We start from the raw sequence: 20,473 nt of genomic DNA, 5'->3' as shown, positions 1-20,473 counted from the left end.
TTAACCTTGTTTGTCAACTCCAGAGACTAAGAAAAAAAAAAAAAAACCAAACAAAAAACCACATTCAAGGGGGAAAAAAATAACAAGGGATCTCCCTAAATCTCTAGTAGCTGCTAGATAATCAAGATGCTTGTTTAGAAATGATGGAACTATTACGAAAACAAAATCTATATTTGAAAGCCCAGACTACTTCCTAGCAGAATTGAACTGTTAGCTAATTCCTGATGGATCCAAGAAAAGTCTCTTTTTTATTAAAACACTGCTGTGTAAGGAGATATCCTCCTAGGAACTCTGTGCCAAAGTAAGCAAACTACTCCCATTTCCTTCTCCTCCCCCGAGGTCCCCTTTGCCATCCTCTGTATGACTGTAGGGCTCTTCAACAATGTTATGTCCTAAGCCTTCCTCTACTTTGTTGCTATCTGGGTATTAAAGCCATCTGAGAACATGAAGCAATATCCCCCATCACACACCCTTGCGGGAAGGCTGAAGAACAGGGGGAGGGCTGAGGGAAGTCTGCTGGTGATAGATATGTCTTCCTTGGAAAACCCAACACCCCCTAGGGAGAAAGACTATTTCAGGAAATGTGGAGATTCACCTCACCAATTTCTGTAACTGCTTACTTTTCAGAATAGTTTGCCAAACACAATGAACTTGTGAGAATTCATCTTTAAATATAAACTTTCAAAAGAGGCTACTGAATTATTAAAATGGGCTTTGAAGAACAATCCCCAAAACATATCTAAAACTCTGAGGATATAACTTTAAGGGGCACTTTCACTTCTTGTTTCTAACAGAATACCACAACGTCTGTCATTAATGTATTTAACAGAATTTTGTAGAATTCCACCCTTGAAGTGGAAAGTATGAGATCTTACTCCATTTCTTGACAAGCCACATTTCAGAAACGTGACTTATGAAAAAGGTCAAGCAGGTCATACGGTGAAAGTTCTTGTGAGGAGAGGTTTTCTTTTTAGAGATTATTTTTTTGGTGCTTCCACCAAACAACTTTGGAAGAAGCAAAGGGGCTGTTGATGATTCTGCTCAGGGCTCATGCACTGTTGTGCCAACATATTTCTAGGAAGGTTTTCTGAACAGCCATGATGCTCATCCCGCTCTCTGACCTTACACAAGATAGAGGACATCACCCCATGGAGCCTAAAAACCCTGTTTCTCCATGCATTCCACACAGGGCCATTATTTTCTTTGTAGTTTTTTTTTTCTATAAGCTCTTGCAACGAGAAACTGCAGTAACTACTTTTTCTAGTTATTTTAGCTTGTCAACTACTCTGTTACAGACAATGATCCAAACCCAGTGGCTACTGAAATCAGTGAAAAGATCTCCACTGATGGAATCAGAGAGATGCAGAAATATTATAAGGGAATGGATTCCCTTTCCTGGCTGAAAACAACGTAAGTAGTCATATTCCTGGCATGGGTAAATATTATACCAGGTGATCAATGTTCAAGCTGAGCCAACACCAACACCTACAGTGTCATTTTCCGTGTAAACTTTCAGTTATCATTACTGATACAGACTGGCGTAAGTCAGAGCTACATGCAAAAATAAACACATTTTCTGAATACTGGAAAGCACTGTGTTCTCTTTGGACACCAACTCTACAACTTTCTTTATCTGCAATCTGGCAAATTCTCACAAGTCTACCAGAGATAGTCAATGCTGGGTGTTGATTCTGATTCTGACCCTGATTCTTGTCAGGATCCTAAAAACATATGCAAACCAAAAAAGATGGAGGGAGATAGAGAGTACTCACACAAGTAGAAACTGTGCATCATGAAGTGCACTGTAACTTATTGTAAGCAGTATATTGTATGCCACATACTCATTGTGACAGTACAATAGGGAAAGCTAAATAAGAAGATGAATTGATCCTGTGCAAATTCCTCAATGCATTTACATACAAAGAGGCTCTATTTCAGTACCAGTGAAGTGTAGATTTGATTGCATACCATAAACTTTATTTAAAGTAGATCAAAAAAGCAAACAGATTCATTCACTCCATCTTTACACTGCTCACATCTCAAAGCTCCTATCCATAAAACTGCCAAGACCTTCAACAACTAGACTTCAATTAGCAGGCAGTTTAGGATTACAGTGGTGAATCTTCTAATACCAAAATACTGATTTCTGACATTTCTTATACTTTTATTTCTCTCTGTCAGAGGACAGTGAGTAAAACTAACTTCTTCAGCAGCACCACAGTGGAGATGACCAGCCTGACAAAAGATATTTTTATCAGCAGCCACTCTGAGGGTATTAACACCAGACATTGGTCAAATCTGGACTGTACATGTTTAACATTCAATCCCAAGTGCAATAAAGTGCTATTCACTGACATGTCTTTTAAAACCAAAAAATCTCATCCTTCAGAAAGAACCCTTTATGAGAATTTCTTAATTCATTATAATATCTTCTCCATTGGAAAAATGACATGGTTTTGCCTTCATGTTTTGTTCCTCCTATTCTGCCCCTGTTATGTCATTATCTATTTTTAATAGTGCTGTATTTTTATTGTTAATGGAAACAAAGGTCTGTAGCTCTATCATTAATGTCAACTTGTATAAAAAATATTGTCCTCCAGAACTCAGTCTTTCTAACTAGGAAAACATTTTCTAATGTAAATAATATTTTATTAATGCCTGAATTCTTAATAATTCTGACAGGCAAACTACTATTATTCTATATATGCACATAAGTGCCTGTGTTCCCTATGGACAAAAATGCCATCCAGGTATAATACTCCATTTGAAAGGAAAACAGCCCTAGGAATCAGCAATACGCTAGCTTCTTACAATCAAACCTCTCCAAATCCTCCCTATGCTTTTAAGTGTTATTAGGTTTTATAAAACACACATCTGAGTTACCAGTCTTCTATAAAAGTACTTAATCAGTTCTACCTGAAACCGGCTGTTTCATTGTTGCCAATAAAACTCTAGAGCAATTTGGCACAGTGGTCCACTTTCTAAATAGTCATAAGATGTGATATACATTCAAACAGCTAATGTTACTAGTCCTGGATGGTTAAAGAGTTGGAAGGGAAAAAAAATGTTTTGATTATTTTGATGTATCTTAATAATATCACAAATAATTTTGTTCAAAACTGTTTGAAACTGACACGTGTAAATTCACTTAACAGGATTACAGTAAGGAGGATCCTCTATTTGATAATCCATAGAAATTAGAGGTAACAAGGTCTGTTGAAAAAAAGAAAACAAATTGGCAACTTTGCCCTTTCATTTATCAACAATGCTGTATTAAATACTACAGTAGTAATGTCATTAATGTCCTTCACGGTTAGGATTCCCCCCTTTTAAAATATCTTTCCCCTAGAATATTCAATACTTGAAATTTTTTTAAAGAACATGGAGAATATGATAGCACCCTACCAAGTCAAGAGAAAGTGAACTATTTTCTATGTCTGGATGCTTGTGACAGAATAGTATGCAATCACAGTCCTTTACCTCATTAAAAGGTGACATAACAGATTTCTACTGAAATCAGTGACATTAAAGAGGACTGTTAAGGTATCTTATATGTAATACATTTAGAGTTGGTCATGAAATGCAACTGACAAACAACAGGATACCCACTCTGAAGAAAAGTGATTGATACTGGAGAACAAAAAAGTAGACTTCTTCCTATGCTTCTATGTTAAAGAAAAAGAGGAAAACAATACATATCTGAAGGGTAATGAAGTTGCAGAAGGACCTTTTTGTTGCGTTTGGTCTAAAGAAGGGGCTGTAATCCCTTCTCTAAAAAGGTACATAGGCAACATAGTTGCTAGTCAGGAGTTCAAAAGACAAGGCAGAAACAACTGCTATTCCAGAATCAGCTGATAAAGTACGTAGGCTTTATACTTTAATTGAAATGAATTAGATCTACAGCATATGCGTTACTCTTTGCTGCAGTACAAGCACACATCTGACTTGTATGAGCTAACAACATTCAAGAAATAAAGGACTGGACCATACAAGACTTTCTCTAGCTGAACTCATACCTCCAGCTAAACGTTTTACATTATTCTGCACTAAGCTACAGCTATTGCAACTACAAGCTTGAAAGAAAAATTGAATTAAATGGTCAAGCTTGCCTCAGTTTTGAGCTATAAAAATTAATCATAAGTGATTCTAAAATTGCTTAGAAATCCCACATTTCATCCATACTCCAAGCATCATTTCTATTAATAACAAATGCCCTCCATATCCCTTTGATCTTTTTGGTTAACTAACAATTTAAGCAAAACTCCTTTCAAAGTTAAGTCAGATACAATGGTACAAAGATAATGTGCAAAACATGTACAAGAGATTGTTTTTTTCTTGTTTCAGACAAGAAACTTTTCTAAATATATGGAATAATGGTCATGACACCACAATTTCTGCCAGTCTAGGTAAGATACCACAGGTACACCATGATTCCTGCCAAAGATGGTTCTGAATCTTCAATAGCTCCATAGTTCCCCTTGTAAACAGTTCGGGTCATAAGCAACCTAATAAGCACAGTACCAGAATAAACACATAAAACATACTTTTCAAGCTTTGATAGCAAAAAGCCAGACTCAAAACTCATCTGAGTTATTCCCACAACTACTGTAAAAACTTTTGGATTTCCAAATCCTCTGCAGGAAAATGAAGACAGATAGACAGAAGCAGGAGTGATATTAAATTGGGTGTAGATGCTTAAGACTTAAGACAAAAACCCCAAAAGTTGACATTTTTATCCATTTTTTCCATTTGAAAGAGCTAGGGGTTGGCATTTAAGACATAAAAATGCAACACCCATTTAGGTGGTACGTCTCAGGGTGGAGAAGGAAACCTGTCCCTTGCATAGACACTTGCTTCTATCAAAACATTAATTTTTATTTTGCTTTCTGGAACTATCAGTTAAAATAGTCCACTTAGTTTTGTAAACAAAACAGGATTTCACTTTCAAATTTAATAGACACAGTGACATCATGCAAATACTAACACAGAGCTACCCAGATCTTTAAATTCTGTTGTTTCACTTCACTTCCTAAGTTTTCTCACATAGTTCAACACTAACAGCTAAAATGATGTAATTAAAGGTAATAAACAAGGAATTTTAAGTAGTCTGTCAAAGTAAGTGACATTTTTATCATCTTAGTCTCAAAATATTTATATTTTGATATATTTATAACATCTCATGACAGTTCCATCCAAAGCAACTTCTTCATTATAAAATGAAAAGCTAAGTACCTTTCCCACTGGAAGATGTTGCATAATCTCCCACAGCAGTTAGGAGGCTTTGCATCATTACTAGCAGCAGTGCTTAGTGCTTAAGAACAGCTGTTTATTTGTTAGAAATATTTTTTCTTGTTAACAATAAAACTCGTGCCAAGAGACATCAAGTGAACTGAAACCTCTGCTGTTTTCTTTGCAACCTGCTGAGTTATCAGTAAAACCAATAGGCCCCAGACTGACCTTCAAGCAAGGTCTTGCTCCAGAGGTTGGTGAGTGCTCAAATTTCAGTACACCCAAGGGCAATAGTACAACCTCAGAAGGAAATTCCTTTCAAGTTTTCAAGGTAGCAGAAATGATATAGTGATTTTGGATTACTATCACTCCAATAAAACCCCCATAATTAAATAGTTAGTGCTATACAATGTGAGACAATCAAGAAAAAAAACACAACTCAAGGAAAGAAAAACATTGTAAAAAGAGATGCTATGAGATGTCTTTCTGAAACTCTAGCAGTCTCAAAGAGCTCACAAATGTTGCATGTTAAAAGGACTTCAATTTCTTTGTACTAAGAGCTTCAGAACACTGTTTACATTTTTTTCGCGCCTCATGCATCACCACTGAAACACCTTCAATGCATTAAGCATTTAAATCCCCATTACTTAGAAAATAGGCAATCTTTCCCCTTCTAACAGACTATCATTGGCACAATCCAAGACTTCTTACCACTTTTGCTTCAAGCTTGATGTTTATTAGAAGACCAGAATTGGGACAGGTTTTCTTGCCCTTTGAAAGCTTTTTGATTTGTTACGTAACTAAACATGTTTGTACAGCTTTTTTCATATTTACAAATCCTTAATCCACAGGATGTCACTTCAGGCAATAATTATATTAATAAATTGTAGACACTCTAAGAAGGGAAGAAAGATGGAGAGACATTTGGAATTAACATGCTGTGAATCAGTCCTGCATCATCCTTTGTCAGTGGAATTAGCAGGCTTTTCTTCCCTCTTCTTGTTGCCTTTTAGCAATAATTTTCAGAGCATTTGACACATTTCATCTCACTCAATGCACTGAACCCTAATACAAGAGAACACCAGTTTGTCAAACATACGTTACTGAGGATGCATACCAGTTAATCTTACACAGCTGACATTGTCAAAGACAAGCCACCCTGGCAAGAGCTACAGAAATCCTTGGCAAAGAGGAGAGGGGGATAACAAGAGCACAAGCACTAAGATACCAAGCGACACAAAAGGCCAAACCCTCCCAATTCCTGTCTCAATTCCACCCAAACCACAAATACTGCACAACAGTTTCAAAGCACACATTTCCACTGCTGTTGACAAGAGGAGCTGCTAGCCTGAAAAGACTAGTCATCCACTTGGTATATGATTCAGCATCAGATACCTGAAGAGCTGGATGAGAGCAAGACTTCTGAAAATAATTTTTAGTTTTTCACATGAGTTTCACAGAAGCCTCTCTGAATATTTATGGGTCAAAGTAGAGTAGACACTACAGTATTTATAATCCAGGATAATCACATTGATTTGCTCCTATGGACATGAAGAAGTGCAGTTTTAAAAAGTTTTTTAAACACTAAGCAAAAAAGTGTGTTACAATAGCAGAACTTCTAAGGATGCCAAGCTTTATATTTTAATGTTTCTTACAGATGTCTTTAGCTCAAATTAAAATGATAAATGCATTTAGTCTTTAAAAGGAGTGCTGTCATTCAACACCTGGCCATTCTGGTGATAATGCAATACACTGGTGAATTTTCTCCCTTATTTTGCTGCAAATCCTCTGGTATCAGTATCTTTTTACAATCTGGTTGAAATGCAAATGCAAGTAATTACCATAAAAGCAAAATTCCTATTTCTTCTATTTCCAAGCCCATTTATATTTTTGAACATGGCTTCCTAAAATTAGGAAAGAAACACAGAAATCAAGAGGACTAAGAGAGAAGTAATGGTATTTTCTAAGTATATTTAATATGAACTTGCCATGAAAATGAATTTTTAAAAAATGGTTAAAAAAACCTCTCTTGCTTTATTCTGGTTTATTTTACATACTAACAGTGTTTCAGATCTAGTAGCTTTTAAAGTTTTGATGTATGGTTTATTTTTGCTAATTACACATTTAAAAGATGTATAGAAAAGTAATTAATATTTTCATATCCAAACTTTTCTTAAAAATAACCCCAAATCAAAACAACTCCCTGAAAAATAGAGATAAAGACGCAAATGAAATCAAAATGAAGTTCCTTGAAATACTTTCGCACAAAGGGCATCACATTGCTATCCTTATTATTAATTTCTGTGATGTCACAAGACAGAAAACATTTGCTGAAAAGATCCTTTTAAAAATACATAAAAGACACTCCCCAGGTACACTGTTTACTGCAAACAATTAAAATATTTCAGTGGTAATACTGCTATTTCACTCAGAAAAAAAACCTATACAATACTTTCCAATATAATTTCCAATGATCAGTAACAACAGATACTTCCCCTATTAACAACTTCAATATACAACTGCATATGCCATTCCACCAATGAAAAAGGTTCTGAGAAGGAATTTGTTCTTTTTGGATCAAAGAAAAAGAACCAGAAAAAATACCACCAGTGAAAACAGTCTTCGTCAGCATGTTTACAAGAAATGCTTTGTCCTTGTGTGACTTCAGGAAGTAATTCCCTTTCTCTTCAAGAAATGGTTAGGTTTTATTTGGAATTTACAACAAGACAATACTTAAACATAAATTCCCCAAGAGACACAATTAAGAGGCATTAGTAAGAGAGAACTGAGGGATGATATGAATGTTTTGATGGTGATACCTCTACTCTGAAATCCAGCATCTTGAGAAGTTCAGATTAGAAGGAAAATATTTGAATGTACAGCAGCCAGTTCAGAATAAACTGTCAGCTGACATTGTTAATTCAGGAAACTTCTCAGTTAAAGCAGCCATGTACATCATAGAGCTGCTTTCTTCTCACATAGGCAGCCTGTTCTGTTCCACAAACAACTTTTTTTTTTTTTTTAAAGACAAGTGGTGCTAGAGAAAAATCATTCTTCTTCAAACTGGAAAAAGAGGAAAAAAAAGAAAAAGAAGCACCATTTCCACCTAATCTATGATATAATCTATTGCACTGAGACATATACATTACAAAAGAGATACGAACATTATGAATAGACTCCAAGAAACATTTCTTTTTCCTATTCTCCAGCTCAAAAAGCAGTTTGTACTCTAAAAATAATTTTAAAAGAAATCACTGCCATCTTTATACGGAAACACAGCACAAAAATTATCCCGAAGCGCGCTAAGTTAGGAAAAGTAACATCTTTGAGCAGAAAATAACTACACAGTCCAACACTAACTTCATAAGAAACCACCCACCCAGCAGGCACTGGTAGGACTTTTTTGTAAAGAAAAGCAAAGAAAATTACTTTTCTTTGCCCCCCAGGTGATTTGGGAGGGTGAGTGTAAAGAGAATGCAGGGATTTTGTTTTAGACCTTAGCAGGTCCTATTGTTCCTTGCTCTACATCTAGGCAGTCCCCTAAGTCTTTACTGTAGGAAGATTTAATCTCTTGGAACCAGAGTGAGAGAACAGGGCATTGATGGTGGACACAAGAAGACTGTTCTACCACTAAAATTTTCTAAGCACCTTACACTGAACGGAACAAATACAAGTTTAGGATAGTTAATGCCAGACTCAATACAAAATCTCCACTTCATTTGAGTGAAACTCTGACTCTCTGACAGAGTCTCTGACTCTGTCTTCTACTGCAGCAATGGAAGAGAGTAATTCAGGTACATTTAATCTGACCTGCCTCAAATAGAGAATTTCTCATACTTCCCAGAGAAACTCTATCAAGAAGCATGCATGTAAAGTAATCAGAACTGCAAGGGAGACACCAAAAGCTTTTCCTCTTTTGAAATGCAGTCAGCATTCTCATCTGCAGGGCTGATAAACATACAAAATTAAAACAAATAGAAGCACATCATCAGCTTGACTTTAATCAATCCCCAGTAAGGTCATTGCCAATCTGACGAAAATTGAAATCTAAAAGTTCCTTCAAGAGCTGTGTCTTAAGTTGATGCTCCCCTACTCCCTTGCACAATTCATAATTAGATTTTTCAAAAACTAAACAAATGCTTGACTCCTTCCATGCAGCTGTGTGAGCTTCAGAATGTATATTCTCTCTGCAAACATGTCCACATCTTGTGATGGTTTCTATGACTAGTGCTTATACTGCTATGAGAAAACAGAGCTTGGGTACTAGAATTTTTGATGACATGAGGAAAAAAAAATTGCTAGTTCTCTTCCTTCCACTCCCCAAGAAAGACAGGAAATTTGAAACTAATGAACTAATATCCACAATAAAAAGGTACATTTAATACTCTAGAACAGAACTTTCAATTTAGCATTTTATTCCTCTGATACCACGAACCATAATAAGGGAAAAGGCTTCTTCTTTTCTTTCAATCAATACAAACCTTTAATAATTCAAGCTTCAAAACACGTACATAAAATATTAGCATTATATATTTGTTATTGACAAACTGAGTGAGCAAGGTAATCAGTTTTCAATTTCTTCTGGCAACTAGATAAGATGATAATGCACAAACTAATAACTGACAATAGTCACCTAATGAACAGGTTCATGCCTTATGGAAATAATAAGCCTCCATTTTTAATAGCCACTTGCAATCATAAGTATGTATTTCTTCTTCTGCTTCCTGAAGAAGTTTATTATATATAAACTGAGATGTGCTCACCACAAAACCATCCAGCATAACTTCTTTCCTGCAAGGACCATATACTGCTTTTTATGCTATGGAATGCATTAGTGTAATTGCAGGTGTAACAAGAGTGTTAACTGACTTATTGCCACATTGCAGCAGTTTTACATCCCTGTAAATGGGTTCTGAATAATGTTATACTTACAACATCAAACTTTTGTGTGATGTTCCCCTGGACATCAAGTAAATAAACTTTGCCATAATGTGTTCCCAGTGCCAAAAACTGTGAAAGAAAGAGATTGATTACATAAACACAAAGACATCACACAAAATACTACAGCAATGCTAAATGAACCCCAGCAACACTGGGGAAATGAAAAAAGTCCACCACTTTCTATAGAGAAAGGTTATTTTAACTATACCCAAAGAATAAAACAGGGCTTCAAGCACATATTACTGTGATAGTGCAAGTTAGCTGTCAAAATGAGTCATGAGGACCCTTATCCACTGACAACTAATGGTGTGTCTGCAGTCTGTACACACCAGCTGATGGACTGTGGCAGCAAATTAAAAATGCAGTGTGAGAACAAGAACCAACAGAGATCTGATATGGTTCCTAGGTCCTTTCTGCAGCTTCGTTTCAATCCTAATGTTTCCTGTGAGCTTTAATTTTAATTCTCCTTCATTATTAAAATAAAAACAAAATGTTCAAACACAGCAAAAGGCCAACTATAAGCCACTGGTAAAATACAGCTAAATTACGGAAGGTCTGTTGACAAAGCATTTAAGCCCACCGATAACTCCTGGGTTTGCTTTCCTTCACACAATAATATTCCTAAATAGAATACTCCCAAGAGAAATAGACTTTCTTGGAAATCGCAGGAGTTTCATTCTAAAAATAGTAGAAAAATAAAAAATATCCACTTAAATCCATACTATCACAAACTTATTTTGATACACACAAGAAGGGAATTTATTCTGAGAGATCTGCTGCTAATTGAACCATGTGAACTACACCCAAACAGAAAAGCTGGAATTTCAGTACTACTTGATTTATGACAAAGGTTTCTTTTATTTGCCCCCTCCCCCACCCTCCCACTTTCAGCATTACTGAAATAGTCTAGGCTACTCAATTCTCTGTATTTCACTGCATGTGAGCATGCTTCATTGCAACCTATAATGAAATGCTCAAATTTACAGGCACTGCTAAGCGTGTCAGTCAGGCAGCACAATCTTTAAAAAATAACCTTACAGAAAGTCAAGGTTTAAAGGATTTATCAAAATGGAATTGCTTAAAATGAAATTTCAGTTCAGGCACTTAAAATATGAAGCTACATTAAAAGGAGTCAAGAAAGGGAAAGAAGGGGTTCATTAGAAATTCATTCCCTGCAATGCCTTTCACTCCTGCAAGGTTGCCTTTTTTCAGGAAGAAAAAAGTCCCCCGGGTAAAAAAATCAATACTGGTTAATAAAACATCAGGTGTGCAGACATAACTAGGTATGACTATTCCACTGCACAGGCCTGCTTGAATGCACCAGGTGCCATGACGATTAGTCATCCAGTGCAGACAGTAAGCCTGGTGAAAATATGATGCTTTAGCAGGGGGAAAAAAAAAAAATAAAAAAAAAATAAAAATAAAATAAAAAAAAAAATCTGGGGGGAAATTAGTCTGAATGCAGAAGCCAGATTTCAGGATCCCCAGCAAAGTTAAACTGCTTTAGTCAGAGTCATGTTTTGTTTTTTCTTTTTTTTTAACGTATTACAGTATAATTTTTCTAATGATAGCATTTAGCAGGGCTTTTTGTGTTCATTCAGGGAAAAAAATCCCACAAAAAAACAACCAGAATGAAACAGAAAAACCCTTGCAAAACCTATAACCCAGCCTCATTTTTAAGCTTTCTGTTGGAAGAGACCTACTCCTAAAAGACTGCAGTACCTGGCTTCTAACAATATTGATTCTTCTCATAAATAGTGTAACTAGCTTGCTGGAAAGCTGAAAGTGCTGGCATACTTCAACACTTTTCCTGTATTGTCATGCTTTGTGACACCGTAGTAAAAGCTGTATCTGTGCACATCCTTATAGAAAAACCCTGTTAAACTTGGCTTTCAAAATTTTCCTGAGATGCAGGAATAAAAGGTAACAGAAACACGCCACAGACAAAGAGGAAGTGCTGGCCAGTTATCCAAATAGCTGTGTAACTCTAAGTAATCAAAAACATTTTCTAAAGACTTATTGTCTTCATTCACACAGTTAAAATACAGGTTTCATCTTAAGACCCTCCTGAGCCATAGCAACAGTCCTTTGAGGAAAAGAAACACAGCACAAGTCAATTTAAAAATATAGCCAAACAATAAAGATAGATCCCTCAACAATAACTGTAAAGGAGATATTACTGGCGATGAAAAATTATACATTCAGAAAATAGCTACTATGTTTTACATACTAATAGTTGACGAATCATTAACTCATACTTTCAGATGCACTTCAGCATGTCTCAATATTCTAAAATGTTTTTCAGTATTTATAAAAGAGAAAAACCCTCATAAAATACAAAAGCTATTGTTTAAGTCACTGAAGAAGCATATGAAGTTTATTCCTTTTAAGAACAAAATATTAATTCTTCTTAAAATTTCTGTACTTTGCATTGTCTATTACTTTATCCCTATCATTCTCTGGTACATCAAATCTCTAGCGTGTGCAGTTCCTCTCTTTGTTTTTTAACATACTGAATCAAGGAAGGGGGACAGGGAAGTATTAGTATGATACCTCCCAAAAGAAAAACCTAAGCAAATAAATACAGTAATTACTTTCTTCTACACTGTACTAACATGTCTTCCACAGCTGAATATATGCTAAACTGCTGGCATGATCAAGTTGGTCTTTACTGACACAGACTGTACAATTAAGCACAGTATATACACCAACTTCCTTTGTGAATAAAGAAAAGTTAGGGCTGTATTTTGATTGTAGTTCATAATACAATTCGTAATTAAAACTGAGTGAGCATTCTTCTAGTAGCTTATGTAAATATCTCATCTAAGAAATCACTGCACCTTGAATTCTCACTTCATTTCCTCATTGGGAAAATATATTTCTCACTGAAGAAATGCTTGAAGAATACAAGAAGGGAATTGACTCTGAGAGATCTGTTCTTAATTGAACCACGTGAACTACTTGTTTTATCACTGAGAAAATGTGGATTGTACAATACAGGTTAATGGTGAATTTTGTTTACATTACTGTTGCCTTGCAGCGCAAAATGATTTGGCATCATTTCTACACAGAAATATACTGATGCATTATAAGCACAGAAAAATACATAAAACAAGCAAAAGTGCTATCTCAGCCACAAAATCACATAATACCTTTTCATGCACTGTCATGCAGCTGGCTGCATCCTTCTGGAGAATTTCAGTCACTCCATTAGAAAGCCGTTCATACTTGAGCTTAGGTTCTTCTTCACTCTCATCTTCCTAAATTTTTAGGAGCGTAAGAAAAAGGGAGCAAGAGAGAAAAACCAACAAAAATATTTAGAAGTTTATTTTAGATATAAACAAATTAAAAGATATCCCAAAAGTATCGCACAGCAAGAGGCGAAGATGGATCACTGCGATCTCTTCACAACAGCCATTACAATCAAAAGCCAAACTTTCACAGTTTAGTCATCTGAAGGGGTTTGGGCTTTGCTTTTTTTGTTACTGGTTTTTCTTTTTACTCCAAAGTTCTGGGTGCAAAGACTGTATAGCAGCATGTCAATTCAGCCATTAGAGGCACCTACTTGATATCTAAAAAGCAGGAAAAAATGTGCATGTGTACTTTGTTACATAAAGTTAGTAATTTGCAATTTAAAAGTAAAATACAAAAAGGATGGATATGATAATGAATGATGATAAAACAAAGTGTGCCACTGTAGCCACAATGAACTGAAAGCCGAAGCATGCACGTTACAAGAAACTTCACGACCTTTACAAGATGCTGCACCTCTGTGGGAAGGATAGAGGCAAAATGCTGTGAACAAAAATAAGAAGAATCCACTAGGAATAAGTTAATTGTATATAATCCACCAATGGGCTTATGGTAAAAAAAAAAAAAAAAACAAACAAAAAAACTATAAGTATGTTTTCTGGGAAAAGGATCTGGACACGGTATATTCCTATGAATCACCTTCTGTACGTTAGGATCTTTTTCTGGTAAATACTGAAGCTTTCCTTTTCTTTCTTTTCAAGCATGTTAGGTATTATCACCCCATCACTACTTAAATACAAGGAAAGATCATGGGGCAAAGAGGGAAGAGAAAGAAAACCAAGATTAAACCCCCCCCCCCCCCCCAAAAAAAAAAAAGCAGCAAATTTATTGCTCAAAGAAGGCCCAATATGTTTATCTCTTAGGAAAAGAAAATCCCAGTTGCAAAACAGCTTTTTGGTCACAGACACTTTGGTCACCTGTAACAGTCAGTCTACAGAACTACAATGCCAGAGGGGTTCCACTGGCTTCAGTTAAGTCTCAGTTAATCTTATACATGCACAGATATACACAAACCCTTATACATCCCTTGGTCCTCACCGGGAAACAGTATACCTGCAATAATATTCTCCTACACTTGCTATTTGACTGTAATGAATATATCAACACTGAGTATGTTTCCCACATAAAACATATCTTTCATTCTTAAGCAACAGGAATATACCACTGCAGTGCTCTAGTTAAAGGAGTGCCTTGACTTCCCACCAACCACTGCCTTCCAATTCCTAAAAATGCACAGTGTCAGCCTACAGCAGAACTGTATTTGTGCAACACTTTCTTGTAGTCAATGAAGCAAAAAATAAATTTGGAAGAGAGACATGTTGACAGGTTAATAAAATGCATTTTGTTTAAATTGTATTTGCAGTACTAAAGCCAGTCTTTCCCAAGTTAAATAGTATGGTCATTTACTATGTGTGCTACCATCATATATGGTAACATGAACACAACCTCCTACAAAACACAAAAAAGCCATTTATACCAGTGGAAACAGCCAATATTTAGCTCCATGCTTATAGAAATATGCTGCAAACAGAGTCTGTTTTAAAATGTTATGTGAGAGTTTTATGACAGAATTCAAATGAGATTAATACAAGGATGTCAGCAGCGCATGACGTAGGAGTATGAAGTGAGGTGTCAAAATGTCCACCAAGAAACAATTTTATTCAGTAAATCTAACACTGAACAAAGCTGTTACTAGACAGAATGACAATGTCAAATTACAGGTCTGTATATAAATCAGTCAAATTCCTCATGCCTACAGATCATTAATAAATGGCTACAAGGTAGAGGGAGGAGGCAAAGTCAAAGTAAAAAGCATACATGTGATGGAAGGAGGGCGTAAGGAAGTATGTGTCCATTTTATAACAATTAATACATTACTGCATTTTATACATTGCTTACAAAGATTACACTTGAAATGCATGGGCAATCACTGAATAAATTCATAAAAGTAAAAATTGAACTCCAGTCATCTAGTTTTTATAAGATCCCACATGTTGCTGGGACTTGGACATCCAATGTGCAACCAACATGAAAAGTTAATTCTCGTCTCTTGAGTAGTTTGCATAAAATCATTCATCCATGGACCATTAGATAAAGTTACTGTAAATAAGTTTTGCCTGTCTTATTTATGAGTGAAAACTAAGTAATTTTTTCTGCACATGCATATACAAAAAATCTATACTTTCAAAAGTCAGTGCACCGAAGCATTCTGCCAGGCTTCATAGAAAGTAAATAAAATGAAAACTCCCAAATATTAGGCATGATGATGTACCTATTTCACGCTTTCTTGACAGGTATCCTCTATGTTAAATAAAAGTCAAGCTAAAAGGTGAATTGAAATGAGGTTGGGGCACTTTACTATAAACAAAATGAAATAAAAAGGTGATTTGCAAGATTTCTCTACTGCTTCAGACTCTGATATATTAAATACACTTGATGATCTTTTATTTAGAGTATTACGGTTTAATAATTTTAAAGGTATTTTTCTATCAGGAAAAGCTTTTATGCAGTTAGAATTTCTAAGGTAAACACAAGCCACAGTTAATAAAAGCAAATCAATAATTTTTGTAAAATTTTAATAATCTTGAAAACCCACAAATTAAACTGTGAGCAGCCTGAGTTGAGATGTCAGTTAGCTGCGTTTCTATGACAACCTAGAGGAATAGTACAAGTCCTGACTTGCAGCAAAGCTAAGATATAAACAGAGTGACATTTACCCCATACAAGAGAACCCACAGCTTTCCTTTTTCAAGGGAAAAAATAACAAAAAAAATCAATCGCTATACTTACTTGCTATATGGATTTTTACTAAGTGTATGACACTTTCAATTAAACACTCCTAGAGGATTTGAAAATAAATTTTATAACACTGCTTTTTGTACCACCACTTAATGCTACTTCAATATTTAATGCCTAAAATTATCTGAAACAGCAATACTGAATTTTGAGATTCTTGGCAAACGTTTTAAAAGAAATATTTACTGCACAAAATGTGTAAAGTACTTCACACATGACAGCCTTAAATTCTGAAAGGGAAGGAGACCCACAGAGCTGTCAGGAGGAAGGTACGTTTGCGATGTTGTAAAATAAATAATGACCATTTTTCAACTACAGGAATGCTAACTTGAAACTCATACTCCATTTGATTTTCTCCTTGCCATTTGAAGCTAAAGCTAGCAGTCATATTGCTAAAATATGCTGTAAAGAACAGGTATCCATAAACATTTCCCATTGAAAGCACATTTCCAATGGAATGAAATAATCTAATTAGCTCCTAAGACTAATACAAACTCCTACTTAGAGCTTTCCCAGTTGTCATTGCTGAACACTCCTGAACTGAAAACAAACTCCTTTTCATTCACCCAGCACCTACTCAATACCAACTCCCTTCTGAAATGGATTTACAAAACCAATGAGAGCCGAAAACGTGCAACAAGGTCTTAACAGGCCAGTGCCACTGCAAGGGCTGCTCACCAGCCTTTCTGAACCCAGATTCACAATCTTCTTCAGATATTCTGCCCCATCTCTCCTAGCTTTGCTTACAGGAACTACTATGCTGGAATTGTGAGTAGGAAAAAAGAAAAAAAATCTGAAATCAATCCTTGTGAAGAAGATTTCCAGAAGGAACCTGTGGGCAGTTCTGAGAATTATTCCATTAGCCCACATTTGCTTCTGCAGCAGAGGATCTGCCTACAGGACAGTCTGTCACATGAACTACATGTTCTATTGATTACAGATACTCTAATTATGTTACAGGCACTGACAGCAAAGTGTCATCCTTGCGACACAATATGCCCTCAAAGTTTTTCAAAGCCTTTATGGAAATAAACATTGCATACATTATAAGGTAAATGTCCTTGCCCTTTGCTGCACATCTTCTCTCCAGTCCCAGCTTGAATCCCAGTTACTCTAAGTGTCCATTCCAGCCTTGTTTATGCCTGCAACTTTTGATCCTGCAAAGCATTCAAACTCCAAAACAATGATAGCTGAGGTCCATCACTGAAGCAATTTCAAAACAGACACACTCACAGCCTACTCCAACAAGGCCCTAGTGTCACAGGCCTTCTTAAAAGGCTATGTTGGGTAAAAAAAAGACACAATGAATAAAAACCCTACAGTTTATTTTCTTTTTTTACATACTTTCTTTCAAGTCTACATTGATTTCAGAGATTTTAAGAAAAATGTTGAATTACCTCATTTCCTCCTGGCCAGGACAGGGTTAGTTTTTGCAGTAGCTAGGGGAGGCATAGCTAGGACACAGGGACTATCCTATCCTACACCACGTCATGTCATTGCCAGGTGTGGGAAGGGGACCCTTCTGAGGAGAAGGGGCTCCTTCTGGTTGAGCAGAGGATGGGTTAGGTAATGCTGGTTCCAAGCCAGAGCAGGGGGTGAGTATGGGTGATTATTTTTTGCATGTGAATCACTCTCTCTTTTGTACACTTTAGTTATTAGTACTGTCACAGTTACTGTTCATTTTCTTATTTCATTGCTGTTTCCAATAAATTGTTCTTATCTCAACCCATCATCTTTCCCTTTTGTGCCTCCTACCCTCCTCTCCAGCCCACTGCAAGGGAAGGGGAGGAGGGGAGCAAGCAAGCAGCCTGTGGTTTGTAGAGTCTCAGTGGGCATGCTATAGTGAGGAGTACCATTCCTAAATCGCAACACCCCCGAGCTTACTGGGTGCTTACATTCAAAGTGCTCTGTCTCTGTGCGTCTAAATACTTAATGTTTAGGACACATTATAAAATCTCATTTAAAAAAACCAAAAACCAGAACCAAACCAAAAAACCCCATTCTGCTACAAAAAGTGTAACTGCAAAAAAGTGAGAAGAGACTACTTGGCAATTTGTGAGAGTAACTTTTCTTGACATTTAATACAGGTCAGACCTTTAGAAACCCCAGTACGAAACCAGTGATTTTATTTATTTAAATAGTCATCACTATCACACAGAAGAAAAAAATTAAACCAACTAGTTAGAGCTCCAGAATTACTCGTTTACACACTATATGAACATCTCCAGTAGAACCAAAGAAACCAACTCAAATTATTTTTGAATTAAAATAAAAGTTCACAGAACATTTTCAGTTATGCAAAAATGAATAAATGCATCCTTAGTGCTCTGCTGGGGGAAGCTTCACTTCTTATAGAAATTCAATGATAAACATAGAAGGAAACCAACATAAAAAGACCTCAAGCCCCAAAATGAAGTCTTCCAGGATAGTTACTTATTTCTCTTGTATATGAGAAGAACCACAAAGTGCAGCAAAATATCCAGCAGAATTCAGTTGCCAACAGAATTTATTACCTTTCTTGGTTTTGACATCTTGACTTTATCCTAGGTATAACCATCTCCAACTCTAAATTTTTTTAATGGAAATAATGTCTTAATGAGAGCATTGACTGATTGTCTCAGCTTTAGTTTTGAGGGCCTGTGAGGCTGGCTGAAAATTATCTTTCACCTATAAATCCCTATCTGACATGGGAGCAAAGAGTACTTAGCCGAGTGGCTGGTGTGCAGCTGAGAAGTGGAATGGATGGCTTCTAGCCAGACTGCTATGAAAGGCACATCATCAGTGTGGTTTCACCACCATCTGACCCCTCAGATGTCTGCAAAACCTTTTCATCACCAGACTTGCTTGGAAGGGCAGGATTGCACCCACGACAGATGCGCAAACCTTACTTTGGACAAGGGAGCCTAACAAACATCTTACAAACTTAAAGTTAACTGCCACAAGATTTCCGTGACAAGACAAGTACCACCCAACAAAAGATACAGATAAAGCTTTTTATTTAAACCTTCACAGCATTTCTATACCTGGCAACCTGGTACCAAATGGGTCATAATGCCTCCTTTGGCCCAATAAAGAAATTATGACTATTTTCAGCCTTTATCCTTTCCAGTTCAGCTCTCAGACCTTTGTTAGGACCCAACTATTCATTCAAGGTAAAGAGAAACTGATTTACAAATAAACCTGATTTTACCCTTGCTGAACTCCATTCCCCAAAATCTACATGGGAAATATCTAACACCAAGTCCCTCAGACAAGCAGGTTCACTTATCCGTCATCTCTAGTTTTCTCTATCCACACTATATTTAGGCTAAATGTGGCTCAGACAATCTGGTAATCCAGATAATCAGACAGAAGCCTCTATATTCTTGGTATCATCTCACAAATATCCATATGCATAATTTCTCACTTCCTTATCATATTTCACACCAAAACATTTTCCAATAGCTGTATGCTAAAACACTGAGACCATACTTTTCTTGCATTTGTACAATGGCAGTAATTAAGTTTGACAAACCATACAGTTTCTTCACCATTGAAATAATGCTTCAGTTTAGACACCCTTGCTCAGCTTGAACAAGCAAATTCTTCAACTTTGCTGATTTGGACAACGAGGCAAGATGCAGTCAGAGCAACTCTCTACTACAGCTCTGCAGGACTAGGTCTGCTAGGGTTATGCTCAGTTTTGGGACACAAATGGAAAACAGTGACTCTGCCCTACCGCAATTTAGGAAGGTTAAAGGATTTAAGGACTGCCTTCAAAGTACCAGACAAACCCACCTACAATCCACTCCCACTCTAACACTTAACCTCCATTTTTAGGACTGCAGAGTCTTGAAGGTTCACAAGTCTTCCCCATGCCCCACCCCCCTTACAAATCTCTTGGCTCCATCCCCTTGTAACCCTCAGATGGACCTTTTCTGATACCCTAACTTCCCTTAAAAACTTTATCCAGCCCTCTCAGTCTAACTATAAGTCCAGTTTCAACACTCTTCAGTGTGCCTGCCAGGAACTCCATCTTCTTCCTCCTCAGAACTACCACATCCTCATTTGGAAGCTCACTTCCAACCAGGCATAGCTTTCCTATACAGAGTTTTTAATGACTGCTTATAGCCTAATATGAAACAGCTGTTCACAGGACACCAGATTTCAGCATGAACCACTCACCAAATATACTAAAGGTACTTCTTGGAAAAGG

The 20,473-nt window shown here is 36.4% G+C and overlaps 1 protein-coding gene across 4 annotated transcripts in view; it reads right to left on the bottom strand.

Moving 5' to 3' along the window:
- VPS41 (VPS41 subunit of HOPS complex) overlaps nucleotides 1-20,473 on the bottom strand; it is a 113,076-nt gene that overhangs the window by 78,532 nt on the left and 14,071 nt on the right. Inside the window, exons 3-5 of one of the 4 annotated variants that reach the window (XM_066191154.1) lie at nucleotides 13,921-13,965; nucleotides 13,323-13,430; nucleotides 10,162-10,239 (exon numbers count right to left, since the gene is read on the bottom strand). The exons of 1 other annotated variant lie outside the window; for it this stretch is intronic. In XM_066191154.1, coding sequence (XP_066047251.1) covers nucleotides 10,162-10,239; nucleotides 13,323-13,430; nucleotides 13,921-13,965 — 231 coding nt within the window. The remainder of the gene's footprint in view (nucleotides 1-10,161; nucleotides 10,240-13,322; nucleotides 13,431-13,920; nucleotides 13,966-20,473) is intronic. 2 more of the 4 variants (XM_066191172.1, XM_066191164.1) reach the window with 2 other exon arrangements.

This window comes from Chamaea fasciata, unplaced genomic scaffold (assembly GCF_029207755.1).
Source record: "Chamaea fasciata isolate MVZ Bird 193981 ecotype frontalis unplaced genomic scaffold, bChaFas1.0.hap1 SCAF_1, whole genome shotgun sequence".
Lineage (NCBI taxonomy): Eukaryota > Metazoa > Chordata > Aves > Passeriformes > Sylviidae > Chamaea > Chamaea fasciata.
Note: the sequence above shows the minus strand (reverse complement) of the source record. Positions and strands in the feature narration are given on the sequence as shown.